Source organism: Ochotona curzoniae, unplaced genomic scaffold (assembly GCF_017591425.1).
Source record: "Ochotona curzoniae isolate NIBS_2020 unplaced genomic scaffold, NIBS_Ocur_1.0 contig_3432, whole genome shotgun sequence".
Classification (NCBI taxonomy): Eukaryota; Metazoa; Chordata; class Mammalia; order Lagomorpha; family Ochotonidae; genus Ochotona; species Ochotona curzoniae.
The window spans coordinates 1,122,434-1,149,325 of NW_024465859.1; the positions used below are offsets into that span (position 1 = coordinate 1,122,434).

The following is a 26,892-nucleotide window of genomic DNA, read 5'->3' on the forward strand; positions in this document are numbered from 1 at the left end:
CAGCTGGAACTAGAGCCAGCACTCATATGGAAATCTGACACTGCCACAGGCAGAGGATTAGTCTGATAGAACACCATGTTGGGCCCTAATTTTCTCACTTGTAAGGTACAAGGATCAAATTAGAGACGATTTCTGTTCCCGCTCTGCCATGGTTCGAGTCAGTGACTCAGTGTAGGTCATATCTGAACAGAAGCTCACGGAGACTGGGCTCTTGAACGTGCCATGATTCAAGTGCTTTGTGTGGGTTTCCCCATTCAACCCTCACAGCACTGGGTGAGGTTGGTACTGTACTATTAAAATCCCATTTTACAGAGGGGGAAACCAAGGCACAAGGTGGATAATAGCTAGAAAATGGAAGAAGTAAAAACTGAGCCCAGCTCTCTTCCTCCAAAGCCTTTGCACTTAAGTATCACACACTTTCTCTGAATGTGGATACAGGTAGATGGATAAATAGGCAAAGAGTAGAAAAGCTTAAAATAGGGAGAGAGAAAGTAGTATGAAAACTTTCATTTCTGACACCACTATGGGCTCAAAATTATGAGTCCATCTATCTTACCACCCACAGCATCTAATACACCACAGGCACACGGAAAGCAATGAAGAAGTCAGTAAATGTGTGAATGCATCAGTAGCCATCTCCTTTTCTTTCTACATTCGCTAACATTGCTTCTTTTACTGTTTCAACTTGTGAACTGCTCCACGCACTACTCAAAGTACTGAAAGTACTGGTAAACTTACCACACATGGTCATCCCACGTTTCGATCATTAAGAGAACCTCGCTATGCAGACTGGGGGATATCAAATGGTTCTTGGAGAAAGGCAGTATTTCCTTCTCCTCTGGTGCCCCCTAGCGCTCTTTCGCTGTAACTAACTCATACTGTCCGTGCTCCCGGGAGTCAGGGGCGTGCCTGGGATTCTTTGCTGTGTTTTCCTCTCCCTCCCCCTCCCCATCTGAATGTGTATTGTGTTTTCAGTGTTGCTCTGATCAGTGCTTGCTTGCATCAGTAATAAATCTGCAAAACTGACTTTCTGCAGTCATTACTAGGTTTTAATTTGGTTTGTCAGTTGGGAGTTTCCTTCAGGACCCACTAGAACACTCATTCGACCTACAGAAAGCCTGGGCGTTCCTCGGCAGATCCATGTAGTGATTTGGAAAGACTGCTTCTCTTCCCAGTTCTCCTTCCTCTTCCTGAGCTCAGGGTTCTGAGACGTTTTGTTTTTGAGAGTTTAAAGCTACAGGGTGCTTTGAAGAAAGCCTAGAGCTTCCCTTTTCACCTTTTTATTGGTCTATTTGCATATTTACTTATTTATTTGAAAGAGTCACAAAGTGAGGGACACACACACACAGATGGAGAAACGCTTCCACGTGTTGCTTCACTCTCCAGGCAGCTGCAACAGCCAACACTGGGCCAGGCAGAAACCACAATCCAGGAGCTTCATTTAGGGTCTCTCAGGTAGGTGGAGGGGCCAAAACACTGAGACCATCTTCTGCTACTTTTCTCCGACCATTAGCAGGGAGCTGGATAGGAAGTGAACAGCCGGGACTCACAGGTGGAAATTTACCTGCTATGCCGAAACACTGGCCTCCAACATTTCCTTTATTTTAAGAGGCCCTCCAAGCAGCAATGCTTGTGTCTAGTAGAGCTCTTTGTGCACATCGGTGAAGCTGATCTTTTAGTAATGCCCATCACTGTGCACCGCTGGTCTCTTAGATGTGACAAGGGGGGAACAGAGTCTTGGAAGATAAACACAGCAACACATTCCACCTGGTGTTTGGATTTCCCTCCCTTCTGATTACTAACTCCTACTGGATGGAAAGGCCATGCCTGGACTGGATGCTTGACACAGAGGTTAAGATACTGCTGGAAAACCAACATCCCATATTGGAGTACCAAATTCTAAACCTGGTTCCTCCACTTCCCATCTAGCTTCCTGCCAATGCACATCCTGGAAAAGGCAGAGTATGGCCCAATTAGTTGGGCTCCTGCAACCCACAAGGAAGACCCAGATGGAGTACCAGGCTCCTGACTGGACTCAGACCTAGCAGTTGCAGGCATCTGGGGAGTGAAATTGAAAATAAGTGAATAAATGAAATTCTTTTAAGAAAGAAAGTTTTCATTACCTGAATCTTTTTGTGTCTTTGGGTGCATCATCTCTCAAGAAGCTCTTTAGACCCCGGTAGGTAGACCCTAGATAGCCTGGCCAGATCAGTTCAGGTGTTTCAGATTCATGTTTGGAATCTGTGCTGCATTTCTGTGAACCTGATTAATTAATGATATAAAAATTATCGTAACAGCTAAATATTTTAGTGAATAAATGTGATGAGTATATACTAGATTCATTGCTGACTGCTTTGCATGCTGTATTAATTTGCACAGCTCCCCTCTGAAGTAAGAGATGTTACTATGTTAGTTTATAGATAAGGAAACCAAGCTTTAGAGAAGTTACATGCTTTCACCAAGCACTATGTAAGTGTGGATTTTTTAAAAAAATATTCATTTTACTGTTTTGAGAGGCAGTGACACAGAGAGAGAGGAGGAGGGGGGAGAGACATAGAGGAAGAGACAAAGAGATATTTTCTATCCATTGCTTTACTTCCCAAATAGCTGCAACTGCAAGGAAGCTAGGCTCCCACGTGGATGACCTAGTTACTTGGACAATCTTCCGGTGCCCTCCCAGGCACATTAGCCAGGAGCTGGATTGGAGACGGAGCAACCGTTGCAAATGGTGGCCTAATCAGTTATGCCACAATGCCAACCATTGTAAATGAGTTTCCTGTTTTTGCTTTTCCAGTAGGACAGTTGAAACTCAGTTTCCTTCAGGACACCACATGGCTTCCCTGATGTGAAGATTGTTTTCTTTATGGATATTATTAGGAAATGGATATAGTTAGGAAATGATTATTATTAGGAAATGGGTCCTAACATCTCCTTTCCCAGTGAATGTCTCCTATAATTGGGCAGCACAATCACTCAAACAATTTTAAAAAAAGACTGCTGATCCTGGCTTAGGTACGTCTGGGCAGCATCTTTGTTATTCTGAAGCACCATGGATAATCATGTGTAGGAAGAACTGCAAGCCACTGCTGCCATTGCACTTTGAACTTTCCTAACTAAGGTCTTGCTCAGAATAAGATAATTGCTAATATTTATTCAATGTTAACTTTATGCTAGGTGTTGAGTGCTTTATTTCAATCATCTCCATTCTTCACTGGAAATTTTGTGAGTTAAATAATTATTATTATGCACACTTTGCATATGGAAAAATCAAGGACTCGATGTACTAATGAATTTGCCCAAAGTCTCTGCACTGAGCCAAGCCTGAGACGGGATAGACAGATGCTGTGACCTGTGCCCCTAACTCCAGCTCAGATGGCCATCTGTAATGGTGGCTTATTCAATTTTTCCTGAAAACTCTCTGTGGTAAGTAAATTTCTGCCAATACCCTAAGTGTAAATTGAGCTAGTCAATGGGCAAGCCAGGGCTTCTATATGCATCTTATATCACATAAATATATACTCTTCTATTATTGCTGCAGAAAACTTCAGACAGCATTGATTTTCAAATAAGAATATATTTTTTTATTGATTTAAAAGGTAAAGTTACAGAGAGGAAAGACACATAGATAGACATTTGCTTAGCTGTTTCAGTCCATACCCTCATCCCAGTGGTTTCTACAGCAAGAGCCTTCCCCAGGAGTCATTCTTGTTTTCATTTCTTCCTTTCTTTAAGGGAAAGTTCATCAGATATGTGTTTTGCTTACAATCTGCCTAGCATTTGTCCCGTGTGGTGGGAAACTGTGGCCTCCTAAAATTGATGTCCGTTTCCTAACCCCTATAACCTTGTCTGTGACCACTGGAAAAGGTCTTCCGGTGTCCTTTATGTTCTGGAGATGAGCTCATCCTGGAGTTGGCCTATGTCCAACACCAAGTATCGTACAAGAGGAAAACAGACGACATGGGAACCTAGAGGTGAAAACCATATGAAGACAGAGATGAGGGTGTGCCACCACAAGCCAGGGAACACCTAGAGCCCCTGTAAGCTGGAAGAGGCAGGAAAAAAGTCCCGCAGAATCTCCAGAGGATAATGGGTCTTGCTGATACCTTGATTTCCAATTTATTTCCAACCTTGGAACTGTGGGAGAATAACTTTGTATTGTAAGTTTGTGCCAGTTTGTGTTCACTGCCCTGGGAAACAAATATATCTCTGAGCACCTCTGCTCCAGACTCCTGTGGCTTCCCTGCTAAGTCTATTTGGCACAAACCTTCTGTCTATCTGGGTTCTCCTTCCCTGACCCTGTCTGGGGACTCCCAAGTTTCTTTCTATGCCTTCTTTCATGTTGCTTCCTGTGCATTGCAAACAGGACATGCTGGCTCGACAGGATTTCCTCCTGGAATGGAATTGTCTTGTGAGATGAGATGATATTGGGGAAGGAGAAAAGCTCTCCAAGGACATGTGAGTGGTATAAACAAACAGGAGGCCCTCTGCTAGTGAATTATTGCTGTTTTTTTCTCTTGTTGTAATGTTCTTGTTTTGCCACCCTCTACCCTTCTCTCTGCTGCTTCATTGAAGAGTATGTCTGAAGCCCATTATTTCACAGGTTATCATCAGACAGCTTATGTAAGTCTGAACACTGTCAAAGGGACCATGTGGCTTCTCCTTCTCAGGCTCAGGCTTAAGATATGAAAATTCACCATGTAAATATTTTTCTTGAACACCTACTAAGTGTCAAACAGTGCCCCAGGACTTGGGGCTGGAGCAGGGAGCTAGTTTTGATATTTGACCTCACAGACTAGAGTCTTAGGCGTTCATAAATACTGTGCTTATCCACTTGAACTTGGCCAAGGTCACACAGCCAGGAAGTGACTAATGAAGATTCAAATCTACTTCTATTTGCTCCAAAGTTCATTCTTTCTATGACATTAGCCACATCAGTGAAGATCCTGGCAGAAAACAGAAGGCATGTGCCCAAGGGAATATCCGAAGGCATTTCAGGCAGGGAAGATTTACAAGGGCTCGGGAAGGGTTAAAGAAAATCCAGGAAGAATGGTGCCTGTCTCAGTTCTAGTAGTAGCAGAAGACCATTACTACCTACTATGTCTCTGTGAGGAGGTGGTAACTGGAGCCCAGCCAGAGTATCATATCTCTAAGAGAGAGCTGACAGGCAAGAGTTACAACTCTTGGAAAAGGGCCAGATACCCAGCAACCCGCAGGGAGACGTGCAAGCAGAATAAAGATTCTAATCAATTCCCACTTTCAGTCACCTGCTCGTGCTTGCTTTTGGCCAGGTCCAACAAGAAGCTAGAGGACAAGCATGATGCAGGCTGTAGGGGTTACAAAACAAGGTGCAAAGGTGGAAAATGGACCTGAGAGGTAAATGAAAAATGGCCAGTGTTTCCTACTGAGAGGATCTTAGTGAATTTGCCTTATCCTGTGTCCCTATACACTGGCCAGTGCAGACTAATCCAATGCCTGTGGCACTATCATGCCATACGGGGGTACCAGTTCATGTCCTGGCTGTTCCATTTCAGTTGCAGCTCTATGCTGATGGCCTGGGAAAGCAATGGGGAATAGTTCCCATCCTTGGGCCCCTGCATCCACTTGGGAGACCCAGAAGAAGCTCCTGGATCCTAACTTCGGACCTACCCAGCTCTGGCTTTGGAGATATTTGGAGAGTGAACCAATGGATGGAAGACCAATGTGTCAATAGTAATTAACATTGTGACATGTTGTATGGCACAGAAGGAAACTGAAAAGCAATATAGTAAAAAGAAACAAGTTTACTAAATTTTGAAAATTTGAATTAAATAATTTTTATAGATGATCATTTATCTTCTGAAGTTCTTTACAATGTGGTACCCTGTCTGTTCAGTCTTCTATCTTCTACCTCTGCCCCATGCTTCTATCCCTCCTTGGTGTTTGGACTCCTCTAAACCAATTTTACTCCTGTCTATCACAGTACTTTTGTACATGTTATTCCTTCAGTATAGATTGGTGAAAGAACACTTAGGAGTGACAGGAGGCTGAAGAATGGAAAAATATGAGGAGGTCTTTAAAAGGTTCGTTAAAAATGCAAGTGCATTTTTATCTCACTACACTCTAACCTCATATTTTAATTTCACTTTTCAAAGAGCTTTTGAAGTGCCCCCTGTATGGCACTATCTGCTAAAACCAAGAATAATGTATTCCTGAAGAAAATTCTAAACTGGGTAGCTATTGCTAATGATTTTGTCATTGATCTGGATATCCAAGTTCTTTTCCTGGCACTAAAGCTTAACTCTATGCTCCTAGGTCATAAGCTTCACAGATACATCCCTTACTCCTTAATCTCAATAATGAAGTTTGCACAGAGGTGGGAAATATACACACACGTGCAAAAGCTTTCCCCTCTCACAACTTGGAAAAGGAAGGAGTACTGCTGAGAACACGGTAGACACATTCAATCAGATGCCAGTATTGCTGGATGCAATTCTTGGTTGTATTTGTTCGGTGACTGGGAAATATTATAATATTTATTTTCAGACAATTATCGCTACTAAATCCAGCCTCTGCCCAATCAGATATGTCAGTTATGACACATTGGTTTACAGCTGTCCTTTGCAAAAAAGTACACAGCACATAGATTAAGAGCAAGAGGGATAATGTCACAGGGAAGGATCATGGCCACTGTATGTGCTACCTCACATCCACTCTCCTTTCTTACCATAACAATGAACTCTACTTCTGTGAAGACACTGCCTTGTCCCACAATCTCAGCCATGGAGACTGTTAGGCTCATGCAACTTTTTAAAAAACATTTATTTATTTTTATTCGGAAGGCAGATCAGATTTGCAGAGAAAAGGTGAAGCAAAGAGAAAAATCTTCTGTCTGCTGGTTCACTCCCCAAATGGCCACAACCACTGAAGCTGACTCAATTTGAAGCCAGGAGCCAGGAGCTTCTTCCAGGTCTCCCACATGGGTTCAGAGTTCCAAGGCTATGAGCCATCCTCCATGCTTTACCAGGCCATAGCAGGGGGCTAAATGGTAAGTGGAGCATGGAGACATGAACCAGCACTCATATGGGATGCCAGCACTGACAGATGGAGGATTAGTCAATTGGGCCATCATTCCAGACCTAGGACCACTCAATTTTATCCCCTGGGTTGTAATAACAGGAGCCAAAGTCAGAAGGATAAATATTAAAACATATTTAGAAAAACAGTGACACAAACTAGCAAATCTTTGCACTATGATTTCATTGCAATGAAGTTCTAGAACAGGCAAAACTAATCTAGGTTATTAGCAACCAAAAAGCAGTAGTATTTTTGGGTTGACAGACTTGTTCAATATCTTGTTTGTGGTGATCCTTTCCTATGTGCATACACAGTTCTCTGAAATCCAGGATCTGTGGATCTGTGTGCTTCATTGTGCAGTCCTTATGTCACAATTCAGAGAAGTTGGGTTTAGGCGCTTGGCCTAGTAGTTAAGATGCTAGTGAAGACATCACATTCCATGTCAGAGTGCGTGGAATGGAGTCCTGTCTCTGTTTCCCACCCACCTTCCTGCTAATGCCCAACTGAGGAGGTAGCAGACAATGACTCAATCGGCTGGCTATCTGCTACTCATGTGGAGACCTGACTTGAATTCTGGACACCTGGCTGGTCCTGGCACAAGCCTTTAAGGCATCTGGGGAGTGGACCAGAGAAAGAGACATTCTCTTTCTTTCTTTCTCCCTCCCCTCTCTGTTTCTCTGCCTCTCAAAGACTTATATTAAAAAAAAAAGGACATACTATGCACTGTGGCATAGTATGTTAAGCCTCCACCTGTGGCGCTCATATTCCCATGTGGGAGCCAGTTGGTGTTCTGGCTGCTCCATTTCCAATCCAGCTTTCTGCTTATGGCCTAGCAAAGCAGCAGAGGATGGCTCAAGTCCTTGAATCCCTGCACCCACGTGGGAGACTAGGAGGAAGCTCCTGGCTTTGGATTGGCCCAGCTCTTGCCATTGTAGCCATTTGGCAAGTAAACTAGCAGATGGAAGATCTCTCTCTCTCTGTAACTCTGCCCTTTCAATAAAAATAACAAAATATTTTTTAAAGAACATTAAAGAGAAAAAGCATTAGCATACCCTAAATAACAGAAATTTTAAATTCTAGAACGTGTTTCGAGCAGGCTGTGAAAGCAGGCAGGAATCATGGGGGCAGAGCCTGGATTAGATCACATGTGGGACCCCTGGCAGGTCTCAGTGGGTGTCATCCTATTACACTTCCACCCAGGCCCCACAGCTCAGGCTTCCACTGTGCTACTCCCCTGAAAGGGGTCAAGTCAAACCGAGCCTAGTTGTCAAGATGCTAGTGGACTATCTATATCCCAAATCAGAGTACCTGGATTTGAGTCTCTGCCCCGATTTCAAGTCTAGCTTTTTGCTGGTGTGTGCCCTGAGAGGTAGCAGGGATGGCTCACATGTTTGGATCGCTGCTTTGCTCACATGGGAGACCTGGATGGAGTTCTCAGCTCCTGGCTTTGACCTTGCCCAGCCCCGCTAGTGTAGACATGTGGTAGTGAATTAGCAGATGGGAGACTTCTTTGTGTTTCTATCTCAGAGGGTGGGGCCTGGATGACCAGGTCAACCGGCCAGGTGTGGCCAGAGGTTGAAGTGCCTAGGAGAACTATTTGGAAGGTAGACAGGAGTTTGTGATTAATCTGGGTAGCCACATGGCTAGGAAAGAGGCGGCAGAGGATCGCCCTCTTTCTGACGTCAGAGGGGAAAGATGTTTGGATGGCTAGATGGGGAGCGTTAAGATTTTAACCTGGTAGACTTGAGATGAAGACGTTTGATAGACAACTAAAATGACAGCTTGGTGATCAGTCAAGGTCATCCCCGATGGCTGGGCAGATGTGAGCTGAGCCCACTGGTGAGGAAGGAGGAGTCGGGTCCTGGGGATTTTCACAGTGAGGTACAAAGTTTCAGGGGGTAACCACCACCCAGGGCGGAGCACGTGCCACCTCCCCGCGTCCCGCGCGCCCCAAGCGTCCGGCTCCAGGTCCCGCCCCTGAAGGCGGGGCGGTGGGGGAGAAGTCACCCGGAAGACGGAGGCCGGTAGGCGCGGGCGTGTTGTCCCCGACCCCCGGTGCTGACGACCCCCGGTGCTGAGCCGCGGTGGGGAGGCCTCGGGAAGCAGGCCGAGCCGGATGCCTGGGCTCGCGGCACTGGGCGCAGCGGTGACCGCGCTGGTGGCCGCGTTGCTCCTGTGGCCGAGTGAGGACGCGGGACCGGGGGCAGTCCCCGGGAATCCCTCCGGGTAGGGGACACTCCTGCCGGGGTTGGGGCTACTGTGGTGCAGTTTGTGTCACCTGGGCGCACCCTGCGGATACCTGTTGGCCCAGGTGCAGGACCCCGCAGGTGACTCAGCACTTTCCCATGGGCGCAGCTGGGGAGATAAATGATATCGTTCCTACATTTACCCAGCCCTTGTATCACGGGTAAGACCGCGCCGGCCCTTGCTCAGAGCAGCTCCTCTCTGTTGTTATTTTCCCAGCATGGCCGAGGCAGAGGAGCTGCCGAAGCTTCGGGAAGACTTCAGAATGCAGAATAAATCTGTCTTTATTCTGGGAGCCAGCGGGGAAACCGGCAAAGTGCTCTTAAAAGAAATCCTGGACCAGAAATTGTTTTCTCGAGTCACCCTCATTGGCCGGAGGAAGCTCACCTTCGATGAGGAAGCGTATAAAAATGTGGTGGGTATTGGAGCTGGGACAAAGATATGCACCTGTCGATAGTGCCTGGTCAAGTGATGTCATCCCTGAGGGCTGAACCGCGCTGGTCTGGTGATGGAGGTGGTGAGAGGCGGTCACAGTTCTTCCCTTACTGACCTGTGAGAGTTCCTCCTGGAAGCCTTAGCTACTTGGAGGCCCACCTCAGCCTGCCTCTCATGGCCCTTCTCTCAGGCTAGAACACTGTGAGGCTGTGTCCTGGCTTGTTGTGATCACCCTGGCAAGAGAGAAGAGCCTTGTTTTCTGGTTCATAATCTCTGGCTGGATTATAGAGGCGTTTCCATTGCTGTGGCCATTTCGTGGACCACTTTGCTTATTTTGTCTGCCTGTGCACTTCACATTGGTGTTGTCAGTAAAGCAAAGTGCAATGGGTCTAGGGAAGTGACAGGTGGGTTAATTTTCCCTTGCCACAGTTTGCCCTGCCTGCCTTCCAAGGCTTGTGTCTGTAAGTGATTCCATGCTTTGGCAATGAAGCAAATGATACACACAACAAGCTTTCCTCTGGTGCTAACTGCCTGGATAGGTGAAGGGAGAGCTGCGTGGAGTTTTGTACTGTCAGCTGGGTTATTGAATAGATTAAAGAAAATCATGTTATCCTGAGATGCCACCACTGCCAAATGTGTCCCTTCACAGGTATCCGAGATAAAAAGTAAGCTCACAGGACGTGTTCTTGAACCTGGCAGGTTCAAGAATGTTTCTGGTCCATCAGGGCTTTCCTGTTTACTACAGGACTGTACCAAATACTGTTCATTAGAACCTGAAATTGAAATCTCTGCTTTGAGAATCAACTTTTCATGTCACTTCTTTGACATGTATTTCTTCAGCATTATGCAGTTGCTAGGAACATTCTTTTGTAGTAAAGGAAACCCACATTTTTGAACTCATGAATGATGGAATGTATCAGATTTTCTGTTTTTAAGCTTTCTTGCAAACTTACAAGGTTAGATGGTGGGTCTTAAACTTCAGTGTGCAGGAGAATCACTGTGAACGTTTGTTAAAAGTGCAGATTCTGTTTCCCGAGTTCAGTTCTGGGAGCCAGGAATATGCGTGCTTACCAAATACCCCCTGGCTGAGTCTGTTGCAGGTGGGTTTCTGGATTGGACCAAAGGAAAGATTGTCATCCACATTTCACATCAAAAACAAAACAAAACAGAACACCAAACCCTAAAGCGTACAGACTCAATAACTTGGCCACAAGCACATGGCTTCTAAGTTGCAGGCCCAATACATGAACTTAGATTCCAGACACTGTTCTGTCCTTGCATTGTGCTTCAGTGGTCTCTGCTTTGCTAACTTATAGGCAGGTCTTTATATTTCCATAGAGAAATTATAATTAAACTTAGCTTTAGAAATCTGGATAAGTAAACTCACAGGTACATTAAAGTTCATGGGAAAATGCAGTTAAAAGTTTATGCTGATGCAAAAGTATTTTAAAATCCATGCACAGTTTCTTCATTATATATATATATATGCATATATATATATTTATTATTTTTTTATGTGAGAAATAGAGCTATAGGAGAGAGAGAAAGAGGAAGAGAGACATCTAACATCCTTAGATTCACTTCTTAAAAGGCTATCACAGCCTGTTTTGGTCCAGGCTAAACTGAGAGCCAGAACAACTGAGGAGCCAGAATCTGCTTTCCTACCTGGGTGATGGGGCCTAAACACTTGGGCCATCATTTGCTGTCTTCCCAGGCACATTAGCAGGAAGCAGGATTTAGAAGTAGAATAGCCAGGCCTCAAACTGGCATTCCAGTGTGGGATGCCAGCATCCCAAGTGACAACCCACTGTTCTGTAATCATGGCCCCTCTGTGACCTTTTTTTTTTTTTAAAAAAAAAAGATTTATTTATTTATTGGAAAGTCAGATATACAGAGAGGAGGAGAGACAGAGAGGAAGATCTTCTCTCCAATGATTCACTCCCCAAGTGTGCGCAATGGCCGATGCTAGGCTGATCTGAAGTCAGGATCCAGGAACCTCTTCTGGGTATCCCACGTGGGTGCAGGGTCCCAAAGCTTTGGGCCAGGCCACAAGTAGGGAGCTGGATGGGAAGTGGAGCTGTGGGGATTAGAACCGGCGCCCATATGGGATCCCGGCGAGTTCAAGGTGAGGAGTTTAGCTGCTAGGCCACGCTACCGGGCCCAGCCCTCTGTGACCTTTTTGAAGACCTGTCCTATGTAAGAGTTTATAAAAAATGTGTGCACTGAATTTTTCTAACACTCCTTTCCATGAACTTTTTGCAGTGTTCTAGTACATGTACCTTTGCATGTTTAATTTAAAATTCACTGTAATACTGCTTCTGGGTAGGCAAAACATAAACTTGTTAAGTAGACAAACCCATCAATAATAACTGTAATCTGTTTTTTAGATCTAAGATGATTGCATGTTTTTACGTTAATACAACTGTGCCCTTGTCTAGAATCAAGAAGTGGTGGACTTTGAGAAGCTGGATGACTATGCTTCTGCCTTCCAAGGTCACGATGTTGGATTCTGCTGCCTGGGTACCACCAGAAAAAAAGCCGGAGCGGTAAGGAAGGAATATTCTTTTTCCTTTTTTGCTAGCAAGGAACATCCAGGAGCTGTTTCTTGCCCACGTTTGGCCTTTGTGCCAATAGGCATTGAGGGCTTAAGGTGGAAAAGCTCCTGTTTTTATTTACGATTTCTGTGCTGCATCCACCTTTCACTAGCTTTTGAATAGAAGTGATAAGTTCACCTTTCCTTCAGGGTAATTCATTCTTGAGTGCTGGAGACATGAAAAATATTTAGATGACTTGCCTATTGCAAATATCTTTGTCATTTCCATATCCCCTGACTAAGGCGAACTGTGATGTCTGACTAAAAGTAATGGGCTCCTGCTGTTAGCACTAAGCTTTCTTCCTCGCTTTTTCCTTAATAAATGTCTTAAAGTTGAGATGTTCTCTCTCACTTGAGTGATTTGCTATTTTCACGCCAAGCTTTAAACTGGGCTAGAACATCAGAACACAGCGGCACGATTCAGCCATCCTCCCCCGGTGACTCAGCCCTCGCTGCTGATTCAATCCCCATGATGATTCAGCCTTCACTGATGCAAAACTCTTTTAAACACATTTTATTTTCTTTTTAATAGTGTTCTAAATTGAGTCGACCTCTGTCCAGAAGCCATAGTTTACTGTATGGTTCGGAGTCCTGTTTTATGGCATAGATTCTTGGAAGACATTAATACGTCTTATTTAATTTATACTTGACTGTAGTTTCTATCTCTAGCAGAGCTTACTTGCGGGAGCTGAATGTGTCTAATAAATATGCAGGAGCATGAATCTGTCGGAGGAACTTAGCATTGGTTTATGAATATGGCTGGTACATCTGACTTATTAAGAGAGCTTAGTGCTACAAATGAAGAGTTTTTAACCCACTGAGTAGGTAAGCTCAGGTGTGTTTCTTTAGGCCTCCTGGGAGTACAAAATATCCTTCTATTTATGCTTTTAGTTGGGACATATTTTCATAGCATATTCACCCTGGAGTTTAATGTGGTTTTGAGCTTCGTGCTGGGAACTGCGGAGTGTAGGAAAGCTTGACTTTCCCAGGAATTTGCACATTGTCTTTGTTAGAGAGGGTCATGTTCCTGCTCAACAGCTGGTACTGTTTTTTCTGCCCTAGGGACAGTCACAAGCTGGGTGCCCTCCAAAGGCATCCAGAAACTTTTGTTCCAGTACATTGCAGTGAAACCTGTCTCAACTGTCTCAACTGCCAACCTGATTTTGGTGGTGACTCAGCAAAATAAAATACTGCCTTGGGCACAGAGCAGTTGATTTTCATGACATAAAGCAAATCTCATTATAGGGTACTTCAAGCAAAAGCTAAATTGCATTGAAATTGTGCAATGCAGTTTTAAGCAAAAGAATGGATTTTTTCATGATCAGTTTTGTTTTGGTTTTTTTTAAGTAGCGTTGTTTCACTACCTCTCTGTCTACTCAGTACCTTTTGTTCTTTAAAATCCATTTGAAAAGATAAAAGCAACGAATGAGTAAGCATGAAAAAAAGTTAGCTGGCCAGGTTGTCTTATCAGTGAGTCAGGACTGAAGTGATCTTAGGATAGTGACGACAGAAAACAAGCTGACTTTCTGCCGGAAGAAGTCCCCTGTTTATTTTGTGAAATGAATTTGGAATAGGTGCAATATAGAATTTGGAGATTATGATAACAGGGCAGTCTGAAAGAAATAACAGCTTATCAGCTGCTGGTTAGCCAGAGTTGCTAGAAAGGTCGTCGAGGATTTCCAGGTGCTGTCAGAGGGCCTTTGGAGCACTCACTTGGGTACTGCAAACCTGATGGCAAGCCTAATGTCATTCTGCAGCTGTTTTGTAAGTGCATTAAATGCCCAGATTTTACCTTTACGATTCAAGCTTCCGATAGAGAACTTGAAGAAATCCAGGGTTTCTGTTTCAATATTCAGAACCTTCCGGGTAATTCATTTCCCCGTGGTCTTCAGTGCACTTGTTTGGGGGCCTGTTATAACACAGTTTCATAACCTGGGAGGTGTAAATGACAGAGATGTACTATCTTATGGATCCAGGGTCTGCAAGTTTGAGCTTAAGTTGTCTGCAGGGTTGGCTTCTTCGAAGGGCCATGAGAGATAGGTTTGTTTGAATTCTCCTTCTCTGCCTTTTTGCATGGTTCACATGGTGATTCTGTTTCCATGTAAAGTCACACTCTGAGGTACTGGGTGGGTTGGGGACACAACAAACACTTTTTGGGAGGATACAATTCCATCCATAAGATTTTGTCTACTTGCTGAAGCCAGCACTACGCTAGGTCAATGAGCTTTCTCTCACCGTTTGGAAAGCCACTTTCAGCTGTAGCTGCTTGCATGCTAATCTTCCTTGGCACTTCCACAAGCCATAGTTGCTTCTTTAGTGCAATGGCTTCCTGATTGGGCTCTGGCCCAGATCTACTGAAACCGGAAGCTTAGACTCTGTTTTTAGCAGGGTCATTGGGAAATCTGGGTCCAGCCACCCCTATTCTTGATGGATCTGCATTCAGGAAGGCCCTCCCTGTAGATATTCTGAGTTACTGTAGTCCTATATGGTCTTCACCTTGTGTTGTGTAGTAACTTACATGCTAGTGAAGGTTGACATACTCTTTGAAAACCCAATCTACATTGAACTTGAGTGAAGAGCAAAAACTTGGGACACCTCATGAAAACAATGAATTTCTCTTTATTTTTGTTAAAAAGGGGATTTGTGGGGCTGGCACAGAGACACAACTGTCTAATCCTCCACCTACAAACACCAGCATCGCATTTGGATGTTGGTTCATGTCCTAACTACTTCACTTCCCATCCAGCTCCCTGCTTGAGACCTGGGAAAACAGTGGATGATGGCCCACAGCCTTGGGACCTGCACCCATGTCGGAGACCTAGGAGAAGACGCCTGGCTCCTAGATTTACATTGGCTCAACTGTGGCTGTTGTGGCTTTTTGGAGTGTGAGCCAACGGAAGAAAGACCTTCTCTCTGTCTCACTTAGGCCCCAGTAGCCTATGCTCTTGGGCTCTGGTTGAATGCATGTGCCATTAATTGAAGAATGCAATTATTGTAGTATTTGTCAGAAGTCACCAGAGTCTCCTGGCTTCTGATTCTAGTGATAGACTCCTCTAATTCAGGAGTTTGCGAAACTACAACCTGTGGGCCAAATACGAAGCAGTACATATTTTGTCTGTGAGCTAAGAATACTCTGCTATTTTTAAGATCAGAAATCTCAAAGAATAGTATATCTCATGATGTGTGAAAATTTAAGAAATTCAGATTTTAGCATCTACACTTAAACCTTCATTGGAACCCAGCCATGCTCATTCCTGTGCCTGTTGGCTTGGTTACTCTGTGTGTTGTAATACTTGAGTTGCATGTGTAGTCACGGTGGAAGCCACTGTTGCTGAAAGTATTTACTATCTGATCCTTTCACAGGCAAAGTTTCCCCACTCCTTGTCTTACATCTTTCGTTGTATCTGATGTCTAGGAGAGAGCTAGTAAAGTAGCAAGGTCCTAGGTTGGGGTAAGGAACCTTTTTTCTGCCAAGGGCTGTTTGAATATTTCTGTCATTCCCAAGTCATACAAAACTGTCAACCTCTAAAAATTAACCTGCTGTAGATTGATTGGCTGTTGCATCCCTCCTGCAGCTGCCTTGGCAGGGCTAGACTGCATGTCAGCCTTTCCCCATTCCTGACCTCAATAACATACGTGAGTCCAGATTATTGGGCCTGTTTGGATGCCAAGTAGGGGTGGGACGGTGAGTATGCTGGTTTGTGTTGTGACCCGCTGCGTCCTTGCTGCAATGAAAATGGAGGTAGCCAGTGGAAACCCCTTCTCACTGCACAGTTGGTTCTGCAAAATAGAGAAAGAAGCATGCCCAAAAATGGAATGAAAAATTTGGAGAGCATAGAGATTGACCCAGGAACCCTTAGTATCCGATTTTATGTTTCTACCCAGAGCTCTTTGCCTGACCAAGATCTTCCTCCTTCCACTGTACATGAAATATAGCAGTGCCTTCCAGTCCATAGACAGATGGGATCTCAGATCACACCACTGGTTGGTTGTCAGCATCTCTGTTTGCTGGGAATCACTTATGGGCAGAATGAGGCAGAAATAGAGCGAAATGGGTCCAATTACAGAGTAATGGAGTCCCCCATCCCTGGAGAAGGACCACATGACTTTGAATCTTGTCCTATAAGTCAGATCTGAAATACTGTGTTAGGGTGAATTGTTCTGGAGCTGGAGGACTGTTCTGAGTTTTGCTGAATTGGTAAAGAAGATCAGAAAAAATACTTAAAGACTTTGGATTTTAGTAAGATTTAAAATAAGAATAATCTGTGTCCCTTGATGTTTGTGGATATCTCCTCTGAGTACATAGCATTTGTTTTAAGTGGATGTTGAGAAGGATTTAATTAATTACTCTCTCTGGAAGGAACTCTGATTAGAGTAGAACACACTTGCTATATGGTTGTTGTGCCTTGAGAACATTATGGAGTGTGTGTGTGTGTGGGTGTGTGTTTTCTTTTTCCGACCATGTGTGGTTACAGAAAGTAAGCACAGTTTTTCTGAAAATTGTGTTTCTTAAATACAGAGAGGTGAGTCCTAGTTAGTTTTTTATTTTTTGATTTGAGCTATTAGAAAATAGGGAAGGGTATTAATATTTTAAAGATAGCTCCTTCCTTCTATAAATGGAAATTTCTTTACTTCAAAGGAAATGGGTTAGTGTTGATACCTCTTAGCCAGTCAACCAGGACCCATGCTTAAGTTGCATTTCTATGTCCTTGAAAACCCTTGACCCCTTTTGCTTTTGAATTTCATTCACCAGCTAAAAGGCCACGCCATCAGGGTGAGGGAAGTGAAATTCAAAATTTAGTGAGCTTGGAAAAATGCGTATTTATAATCAGCTTGAGGGCTCAGAGGATTTGTGAAATCGTTTTGGATTAGCAGCCATTGATTGCTAATAAAACAATATTTAGCTTTGTCCAGAGAACAGCGATGGAAAAAGGTGTGGGCACCTTGTCAAGAGGGCCCATTGAACAGGAATGATGGGTAGGTGTGGGGGTCTCTGTGGCAGCGTGGGCGCTTCTCCTTCAAGGAGCGGTTGTCAGTTGCTAGGGAGGCTGCTGAAAGGAAGGACGCCAGAGTCTGATGGCTGGGGTGGTATTGATGTGCCTTCGCTGACTAATCAGATTGAAAAGAGCCCATGGTATTTATGTCACTTTAATTTTCATCAAACAATTGGGGACGGCAGCACTCTATTAAGGAGAGGTTGATCCAGAACTAAAGCCAAATAAATTAGGGTCTCAGTTTAATCAAATTATCCCTTTACTGGCTTTAGGATTAAGTGAGGGAGAGAGCGTCGGTCGGGTGACTTGTGATTGGTTGAATCTTTTCCCTTATTTTTAAAGTAGCTGATGAAAGAAAATGCATTTTAGCAGGAGCAACTATGATAAATGTGTCCATAAAATTTTGCCAAGATTCCAACAAAACTATAGCATTTTATTTCACTAGTCAACTATGTAACTTTATTGTGAATAGCAAACCCATTTCAGATTGTTGGTGAATTGGAGGTGAAGAAATGGGCATGAAAGTGAAATGCTCTGTGTTTTAGAATTCCTCTATATAGTTTTGAGTTGTTTTCTTGGCATACTTTCAGCACATTTAAGATCTCAATTTGGAGAAAGGCTTGAGAAAAATCACCTCTCTGTCTGTTAGAATGTGCTGAGTATTAAAATTACTTTTCTTTACCTCAAGGTAAAAAGCAACGTGAATTTGAAACAGGGTGTAGCTATGGTTAGTAAGTCAGTTATTTAAGCTTAAGACTCAGTGCAGATAGCACACAAATGATGATTCATGGGTAAGGAGACGAGAGTTTATTTTACCTAAAGTAAAGCAGAAAAGTAACACGAACCTGCAAGTAGTAGATATGGTTAAAAACATACTGGTGAGTGACAAGACTGGAGGACGTGGGGCTTTTTGGGTCAGGAGGGTGTTCTGTTTCGTGTCTGGGAGGTGTTTGCAGAGGGCATTCAGGTGCTGAAATCCAGCAAGTTCTGCACTTAGAGTATGTGTGCTTTTATGATCTACTTCATTTCAGAGCTGAAGAATGATGTGTATGGGCCTGTTGTGTTTAAAGCTGAAACTTAGGGTTTTTTGTTTGTTTAGTTTGGTTTGCTGCTCTAGCAAATTAACTGAATCTTACTGTTTTAAAAACACATATGTATTATTGTACAGTGTTGCAGGTTAGGAGTTTCATGTGAGTTTCGCTAAGATGAAATCAAGGTGTCGCTTTGGTTGTGTCCCCTGTTGTGTCTCCAGGAAGAACCTGTTTCATCCCCATCGCTAGCATCTAGAGCTGCATGCGTTGCATGCATTCCTCAGCTCAGAGTCCCACTCCTCTGTCTCACAGGCTGGTCCTTTTCACATCACTTAGACCTAACTTCTGCTTCCGCTTCTGCCTTCCACCTGCAGAGATCTTCTGGTTATGTTGGGTCTACTTGTGTAATTTAAAATGATCTTATATTAAGGTTGGTTGATTAGCAACCTCACTACCCCTTTGCCATGTAGCCTGACATTTTTGCAGTCACTTTAGTCATTGGCATCTAAAGGAACAAGGGTGCAAGGAAAGAGCCTTCCAGTGTCTAGGCTTTCTGCTGTTAGCTCCAGTGCTTCCCAAGTGGCGGGTCCCTGGCCCTTATCTCCAAACTGCATCAGGAGAGAATTGGATGTGGATTCCCCAAGGTCCTTTCCAACCTTCTATGAAAGATACATATCACCTTACCAAATAGAACATTTAGAATCATGAACTAACTCAGGGAAAATTATAAAGTGAAAAAAATCATTGGGGAGAGGTAGGAATCTGGCAAGGAGTTAGTATACTGCGACGCTACCAGCATTCTACTTCAAAAAGCTGGGATGAGTTCAAGCTTATTCTTTTTCTTTTTTTAAAAAAAGATCTATTTATTTGGTTATTTATTTGAAAATCAGATCTTACAGAGAGAGGAGAGATAGAGAAGGTCTTCCATCTGCTAGTTCACTCCCCAGGTGACTGCAACAGCCAGAGCTGAGCTAATCTGATGCCAGGGGCCTCTTCTGGATCTCCTATGAGAGTGTGTGGTCCCAAGGACTTCGGCCATCCTCTGCTGTTTTCCCAGACTGTAGGTAGAGAACTGGCTTAGAAGTGGAGCAGCCAAGACATGAACCAGTGCCTATATGGGAAGCTGGCACCACAGAGTGGAGGATTAGCCTGTTGAGCCACCACCCCAGCCCCCCATGCTCCACTCTGAATTCCAACTTTCAATTAATGTGTACCTAGGAGATAGAAGGTGATGCCTCAAGTAGTTGGGTCCTTGTCACACATGTGGGAGACCTGGATTAAGTTCCTTGCTCTTGGTTTCATCCTGGCCCAGCACTGACTGTGGGCATTTGAAAAGTAAACGAGTGAACTAGTGAATACAAGAGTTTCTCTCCCTGCCTTGCTCTCTTACACACACACACACACACACACACACACACACACACGCAAATTAAAAATCATCAGGCAGTATTTGGAATCCAGTCTCAGCTTTAGAATCCCTTACTTGGAAGACCTCATTGTACAGTTATGACATTCATTGTCAGTAGACTTTAAACTTCTCAATTGTCTCAAGTTTGAGGATGCCACAGTTGATGGTGGTCCAGCCGCTTGAAACTCCATAGAATTGCTTGCTCTGAGTTCCTTCAGTCAGGCCTGGAAAGGAATCTTCCTTCTGCTGTTTGTATCATCCTTCGCCCTCTGCCTTTCATTGTCATTTAGTTCTGATTAGTAATTTCTCTGCTTTGTTGGATTTCTATTCATTCACTGAAGTATTTTTGGAGTGTCTCCTGTGTTCTGGGCATTTGCTGATGCTGCAATGTGAGTTAGAAAGGCAGACCTAGACACTGTTTTCACTTAACTGAATGTAGACCACGACTGTGTGCTCATGGTTTTATTATTAACCCATCAATAAGAAAACTGTAGAATGTGTTCCTTCCTAATATGTAAAGTATGTTGTAAAGCATACCCCCAAACCAGAAAACTAAGTGCATTTTATTCTCTTAGGGCAGGGATGGGAAATGGCCAGCCCACACACCATATAAGGCCCACAAAATCATTTGGCTGCAAATGGGACTCAAAATTCAGTAAATCAATAGCAGGCTTTTAAGATGATAATTTGGGGGGTGCTGTGTTGTGTCATAACTGCTCAGACCTCTTGCCTATGACACCAGTATTTGTTCGAGTCCCCCCAGATGCTCCACTTCTGGTCTAGCTCTCTGCGAAGGCCCGGGAAAGCAATGGAAGATGGCTCAGTGCTTGGACCCTTGCCCCTTTGCGAGAGGATTTAGGGGAACTCCTGGTTCCTAGCTTACCTTGGTCCAGCCTTGAATGTTGCAGACATTTTGGGAGTGAACTAGCTACTGGAAGATCTCTCTGTCCTCTTTCTGTAACTCTGACTTTCAAATAAGGACATCTTTTTTTTTTTTAAATGATCATTTTGTATACCCTGCAAATGATGTCATAAATATTCAGATATTCCCCACCCCTCTCTTAGTGCCTTGGGCAGTGTCCTTAGCCTTGCTTTGAGACCCTACCATTGTAATATTGATACAGAAGGAAAAAGAAGCAGAGGGCTGTAAGTTTGGAAAATTATTACAAGATAAATGTGTACTTCAAAGGAGTGCCCCAGTCCACTCATGAGAGTGCCTTTGCTCTGTGAGGTTGGGCATACGGTATGTTTCAGTGCCATACTCCTTGTAAGGTCATTGCCATTTGCCTTGCTGTTCAGGCCTCCGTGTCGATCCAGTGGACCGTACTTGGAGCACTTCCCAGGGTCTAAGCCTGACTTCGGTGTCTTGCTTGGCTGCATTTTATTTAGATCCTCCCCTCCCCTTAGGCCTCCCAGTCTGCCACCGAAGCTGAGTAGCAATCCTTAAAATGAACTTGCAGCTTCTGAGAAGTAACTCACCTTTTTCTCTCCCACAGGAGGGATTTGTTCGCGTGGACCGGGATTATGTGCTGAACTCTGCAGAACTGGCAAAAACCGGAGGGTGCAAACATTTCAACTTGCTCTCCTCTAAAGGAGCTGATAAGTCGAGCAATTTTTTATATCTGCAAGTTAAGGTTTGTTCGTATTTCCGTTTTTCCTATACTGTGGAGAACCTTGCCAGTTGGCAGGTCTGAGTATTACTAAATACTGTGTAATGCTGACAACCATTAAATTAGCATTATATATAGCTGTCAGGATTGTTTTTGCAGGAATATACTTAGTAAGTTTGCGTTATATGAAAGATAATTTCTAGTGTCTTCCTTTCTATTGATTATTTGGTAATTAATGGAATGAGATGTGGCAGCTCTGGTCAGTAAGGCAAACATGGCACTGTGAGACTTGGAGACGGTGATTTGTAAACCTCTCCCTAGGTTCCCTGATGGCTAAGAAGAATTAGCTTTTCAAGAGATCTGGAGATATCTAACCTAAACACATCTGTTAGTGGCAAGCTTAACTTTCTTTCTTTCTTTCTCTCTTTTTTTATAGATTTACTTTTAAATTCATTCATTTTTATTGGAAAGGCAGATTTCCAGAGAGAAGGAGAGACGGAAGGATCATCGGTCCACTGGCTTACTCCCCAAGTTGCCACAATAGCCAGAGCTGAGCCAATCTGAAGCCAGGAGAGAGCTTCTTCTGGCTCTCCCATGCAGGTGCAGGGTCCCAGGGATCCTACTGCTTTCCAGGCCACAAGAAGGGACCTGGATGGGAAGCAGAATAGCCACAACATGAACCGGCACCCATATGGGAAGCTGGCGCATGCAAGGCACTGTTTTATCTTTAAGACTTCTGTTTTATCTTTAAGAAGAAATCTATATAAATTTTACATGATATACATTCAATACTGTACATGCTTCATACATATCCTTATTAATTTCAATAAAACATAATTTCTGGGCCTGGTGTGATGGCTCTCTTGACTAATCTTCTTAGAAGTATCAGGATCCCATATGGCGCCAGTTTATGCTCTGGCTATTCTTCTTCCCATCCAGCTCCCTGCCTGTGGCCTGGGAAAGCAGTAGAGAATGGCCCAAAGCCTTGGGACCCTGCACCCACATGGGAGACTCCTAGTGGAGTTCCAGGCTCTTGGCTTCAGCCTGGCCCAACCTCAGTCTGTGTTCGTTTGTACAGTGAAAGATTTCTCTTTTTCTCTAACTATTTCAATTCAATAAACTTTTCTTTTTATAAATAACTGAGTGACACAGAGGGTTTGTGGGTTTCAGACACAGCAAAACTAGTGTAGACTAGTAAAGGCTGTTGTTTTGTAGCCCATTAATTTTAGATTGAAAGGAAGGTGTTCTATCATGACTGAACTAATGTGTCATTTACCCTTTGTAGATCTGGCCAGTGTCAGCCAAAAGCTTGGCTGTGTTGCCATTCACTTTTCTAGTAGATCCTCAGACAAAGACTCTACATAGCAGGACTGAGTGGTCTCTTCCTTTCTTAATATGTCTGACTCTTTGGAATCCAAAATTTTGATAAAGATGTTTGTGAGTCTTGAGACCTGAAGAAGCTTATTCTCTTCAGAACCCTAAATATCTCCCTGTTTAGCCTAAGTGAGCTAATGTTGATTCAGCCATAAAATGTGCATTTTTCTTAACAGGGAGAAGTGGAAGCCAGGGTTGAAGAATTAAAATTTGATCGTTACTCAATATTTAGGCCTGGGTAAGTATTCTTCCTGCTGGAGAGCACATCACCATTTATTGGTCCCTAGGAACTGATGTTCCATTTGGAGAGGTTGCCAGCTGAGACATTGTGAGATGTGAAAGAAACAGATGAGAGGGAGCTGGATTGCTTGTCTGAAGGATCTCACTTTGGATGTGAGAGAACAGGTAGATGGTGGTTGCAGCTGCACTGTAATTTGGAAATTCAGGGTAGCACTAGCTACCTACCCTCTGTTGAAATGTCCCTTCCTGTATCACTGTGTCGGTCAGCTTGGGCTGACCTAATAGAACACAGGTGACTCTGTTCTCAGTCTGGAGGCTTAGTCAAGATCAGGGGACTGTCAGCGCTGGTCTCCCGGGCAGACAGGCACCTTCTGCCTATGCCTTCACAAGGCTCTTTTTTTGTGTGTTGGGTGCAGGGTGGGAGTAGGAGGAGAGGGAGGAGACAGAGGTCTCCTCTCCTGAGGACACCATTCCTAGTACGCGAGTCCTGTCCCATCCTCCAGATCTCACTGTTGTTGGCTCACACATTGGAAGCCTCACTTCCAAAGTGGCAGTTTGAAGGTGGTGAGACCTTTAAAAGACGAGCCCTGGATCAGGTGTTTGGTGTGATGTCACCCTGTTTGGGATGTCTGCTCTCTGTATCAAAGTGCCTAGGTTCAAGTCTTTTCTCCTTTTCCAATTCCAGCTTCCTGCTAGTGTACCCTGGGAGGCTGTAGGTGATGGTTCAAGCAGGAGAACCTGCTGAAACTCCAGGATCCTGACTTTGGACTAGTTCAGTCCTAGCTGGTACACAGTTGCAAAGTGAACCAGTGCAAGAGAAAGAGCTTTGTCTCTGTCTCCATGTCTGCCTTTCAAGTAAATAAATACAAATTTTAAAGAATAACAAGGGAGATGAAACCTAGTTAGAGGTCACTGTTAGGTCATCGGGGCATCACCGTAAGAAGCTTTGGGCTGGATTAGTTCTCAACAAAATGGTTGTTAAAAGCGAGCCTGGTGGACCCCTTGAACTTGTCTGCTTGCATCATTTGCCACTCTTTTTTTTTTAAGGTTTATTTATTTGAAAAGCAGAATTGCATATAGAGAGGGAGAGACAGAGAGAGATTTCATTCACTGTTTGCTTCACAAAATTGGCTGCAACAACTGGTTCTGAGACAGGATGAAGCCAGGAGCCAGAAACTCCATCTGGATCCCTTACATAGGTGCCAGGAATCCTAGCACTTGAAGCCTTTTCTGCTGGTGCATTAGCAGGGAGCTGGAGTGGGGTCAGGCAGGACTGGACATGTCACAGATGCAGCGCTGCTGGTGGCAGCTTCCCGGCCACCACGATGCCTGTCCCTCCTTGCCACCCTTACAGGCACTCTCACTTTGGGACCCTATCCACCATGATGAGGCCCTCACCAAAGCTGAAAAGACGCTGGTGCCATGCCCTTGAATGCCGACAGAAACATGAGCTAAACAATTTTCTTTATTCTCAAGTACGCTCCCTTAGTTATTTTGATAGAGCAACACAAAACAAGTTAGAAGAGGCATCATTGTTTAACCTTAGTTAGCCCTGACATTGGGGGTTAGAGGTACAGCATACAAATTTTAGGTCAGTTCACAAAACCCAATGTGGTCTGAATGCAAGTTACTATCTTTTCCTCTGCTTTTTTTTTTCTCTCTTTAGAGTCCTATTATGTGACAGGCAAGAGTCTCGTCCGGCTGAATGGGTGGTTAGGAAGTTCTTCGGTTCTTTACCAGACTCCTGGGCCCGTGGGCACTCTGTACCTGTGGTGATGGTGGCTAGAGCGATGCTAAACAACATGGTGAGGCCAAGTGACAAGAAGGTGGAACTTCTGGAAAACAAGGGCATCCATGACCTGGGCAAGGCCAGTGGCTCACTCTAGCCCAGAGCACCGTGGAGAAGCACACTTTACTGTTCTTCTCTATACTCAGTGCTAAATCGGTCATTTCAGGGTCTGAAAAAAGCATGCCTTAACTTGGCCATTTATTCTGATACTCTGATCCAAGCAAAATATTATTGTGCTTTGCCTCCATGGTTCAGAGTCTGGCTGTACAGACAGTTCACCAGGGAGCTATAGAAAATAGAGGTTCCTAGGCCCTAGATCAGAAGGTCTGGGATGTGAACACCAGAATACATCCTTTGCTTTTGTTAAAACTGCTGCTGGTGTTCTGCTGCTGGTGGTGGAGAAACCATTTGTCTGCAGAGTCCCCGCATCCCTCTAACCTTACCTACCACACAAATGAGCTATGTTCTAAAACTGGTGACATGCTGCTCTTTGGGTTCCCTCAGTGCTAATGAACAACATGTTCACTGTGGAAGTGGACACTGTGCCTTTACAAGGACTTCAGAATATATCATGAATGGGATGACTAAGCTTATATAATTCAGGGGAAAATGAAATAGAGGAACAAATGGACAAATCTTAGGTGCTTTATAGAGTGTTTGAAAATGTCCAAGTACTCGTGGTGATAAAATTGCCTTTAGTATTAAGTGCTTGCTAAGTTTCAGCTTTTGCATAGGTTATCTGTCAGTTCACATGAAATGATTCTGTCGCTGACCTTCTGTCTGAGGTAGAGAAACAGGCTCCGAGTGGGCAGTTCCTGGCATAAGGGCCAAAGCTGACACCTGGGAGCTGGGGAATGTGAGAGTCGGGGTTCTAATCCAGGCCAGCTTGATTGCATAGCGTCTGTTTTTATGTACTTTGCAAGAACATCCTCAGTGATTCCAGTTAACTGTTAATGCATTTATGTATGAATAAATTGGAATATTTGGGCTTCTCCATTGGTCTGAGATCCTTCTGGGCAATCACGAAATGTTCTGCTAGTTACATCCAGCTCTGTTTCCAGTGCAGCTTTATTCTAATAGGCACCTTGGGAGGCGGCAGACGATGGCTTAAGTAGCTGGGTTAATGTCATCCACAGGGGGTTCTGGGCCTCAACACCAGCTCGGCTTCATCCTTGTCCCAGCTCCATTTACTGGGGATACGTGGAGAGGAGACTAGCAAATGCAGGATTTCTCTGTGTCTGACTCTGAGGTTCAAATAAATAATAGTTAAAAAGAAGCACGTGGAAGGAAGATCCAGTGGCACGAGGAGCACACAGTGCTATTTTCCATCGTGGAACCAAGGATAGTCGTGAAACATGTCTTAGCATCTGTGCCAGGGGAGACAAAGTGGTTAGAATGACACAGTCAATTGTGGGGTCCACAGTATGCCAGGAACATTTAACTTTTTAAAAAATATTTTTATTGGGAAGTCAGAGAGAGAAGGAGAGACAGAAATGTTTCCCCTGCTAGTTCACTCCCCAAATTGCCACACAGGCTGGAGCGGAGCCAATCTGAAGGCAGAGCCAGGAGCTTCCTCTGAGTCTCCCATATGGGTTGAAGGACCCAAGGAGTTGGACCATCCTCTGTTACTTTCCCAGGAATATTAATAGGGAGCTGGATCAGAAGTGGCACAAGTAGGACTTGAACCAATGCTCATATGGGATGCCAGCACCACAGGCAGAGGCTGACTGTGCTGTGCCACAACGCCAGCCCTCGCGAAGTACATTTAAAGCAGCAATGGACACCAGAAGACAAAAGCTACCCTCCTTAATAGGGCACATATTCTTAAAAGGGAGTGGATATTTCTAATCCCCCAGTTTCAGTTATCCAGAAAAATGGTGTATTCTAGTGCAGGGTGGGGTTTTGGAATGATTTGTAATAAGGAGATGGGACACTTTCCATCTGGCTGGATTCTGAAGAGCCTAAGTGTGTTCCATTGTTAATATGCCTGGTTTCCAGGAAGAGTTAGCTCTTGGGAGTTCCCCATGAGAACATGCTGAGACCCATAGACTTGGATCTTGGAACTTGGTTGGAACTTGTTCTATGGTTTCCTTCTGGCAGGTGTTGTTCAGTATTTCAGTC

At 44.1% G+C, this 26,892-nt stretch overlaps 1 protein-coding gene across 2 annotated transcripts; it reads left to right on the top strand.

Moving 5' to 3' along the window:
• Positions 1–9,113: 9,113 nt before the first annotated feature.
• HTATIP2 (HIV-1 Tat interactive protein 2) lies at positions 9,114–25,763 on the top strand. Of its 2 annotated transcripts, none has more exons than XM_040980006.1 (6): positions 9,114–9,279; positions 9,517–9,712; positions 12,171–12,278; positions 21,255–21,392; positions 22,919–22,980; positions 24,649–25,763. In XM_040980006.1, the coding sequence occupies exons 1-6, from the start codon at positions 9,170–9,172 to the stop codon at positions 24,866–24,868; spliced, it is 834 nt and encodes a 277-aa protein (XP_040835940.1). In that variant the 5' UTR covers positions 9,114–9,169; the 3' UTR covers positions 24,869–25,763. The 2 variants fall into 2 exon arrangements, with proteins under 2 accessions (XP_040835940.1, XP_040835941.1); XM_040980007.1 differs by having other exon boundaries at positions 9,164–9,236.
• Positions 25,764–26,892: the final 1,129 nt, after the last annotated feature.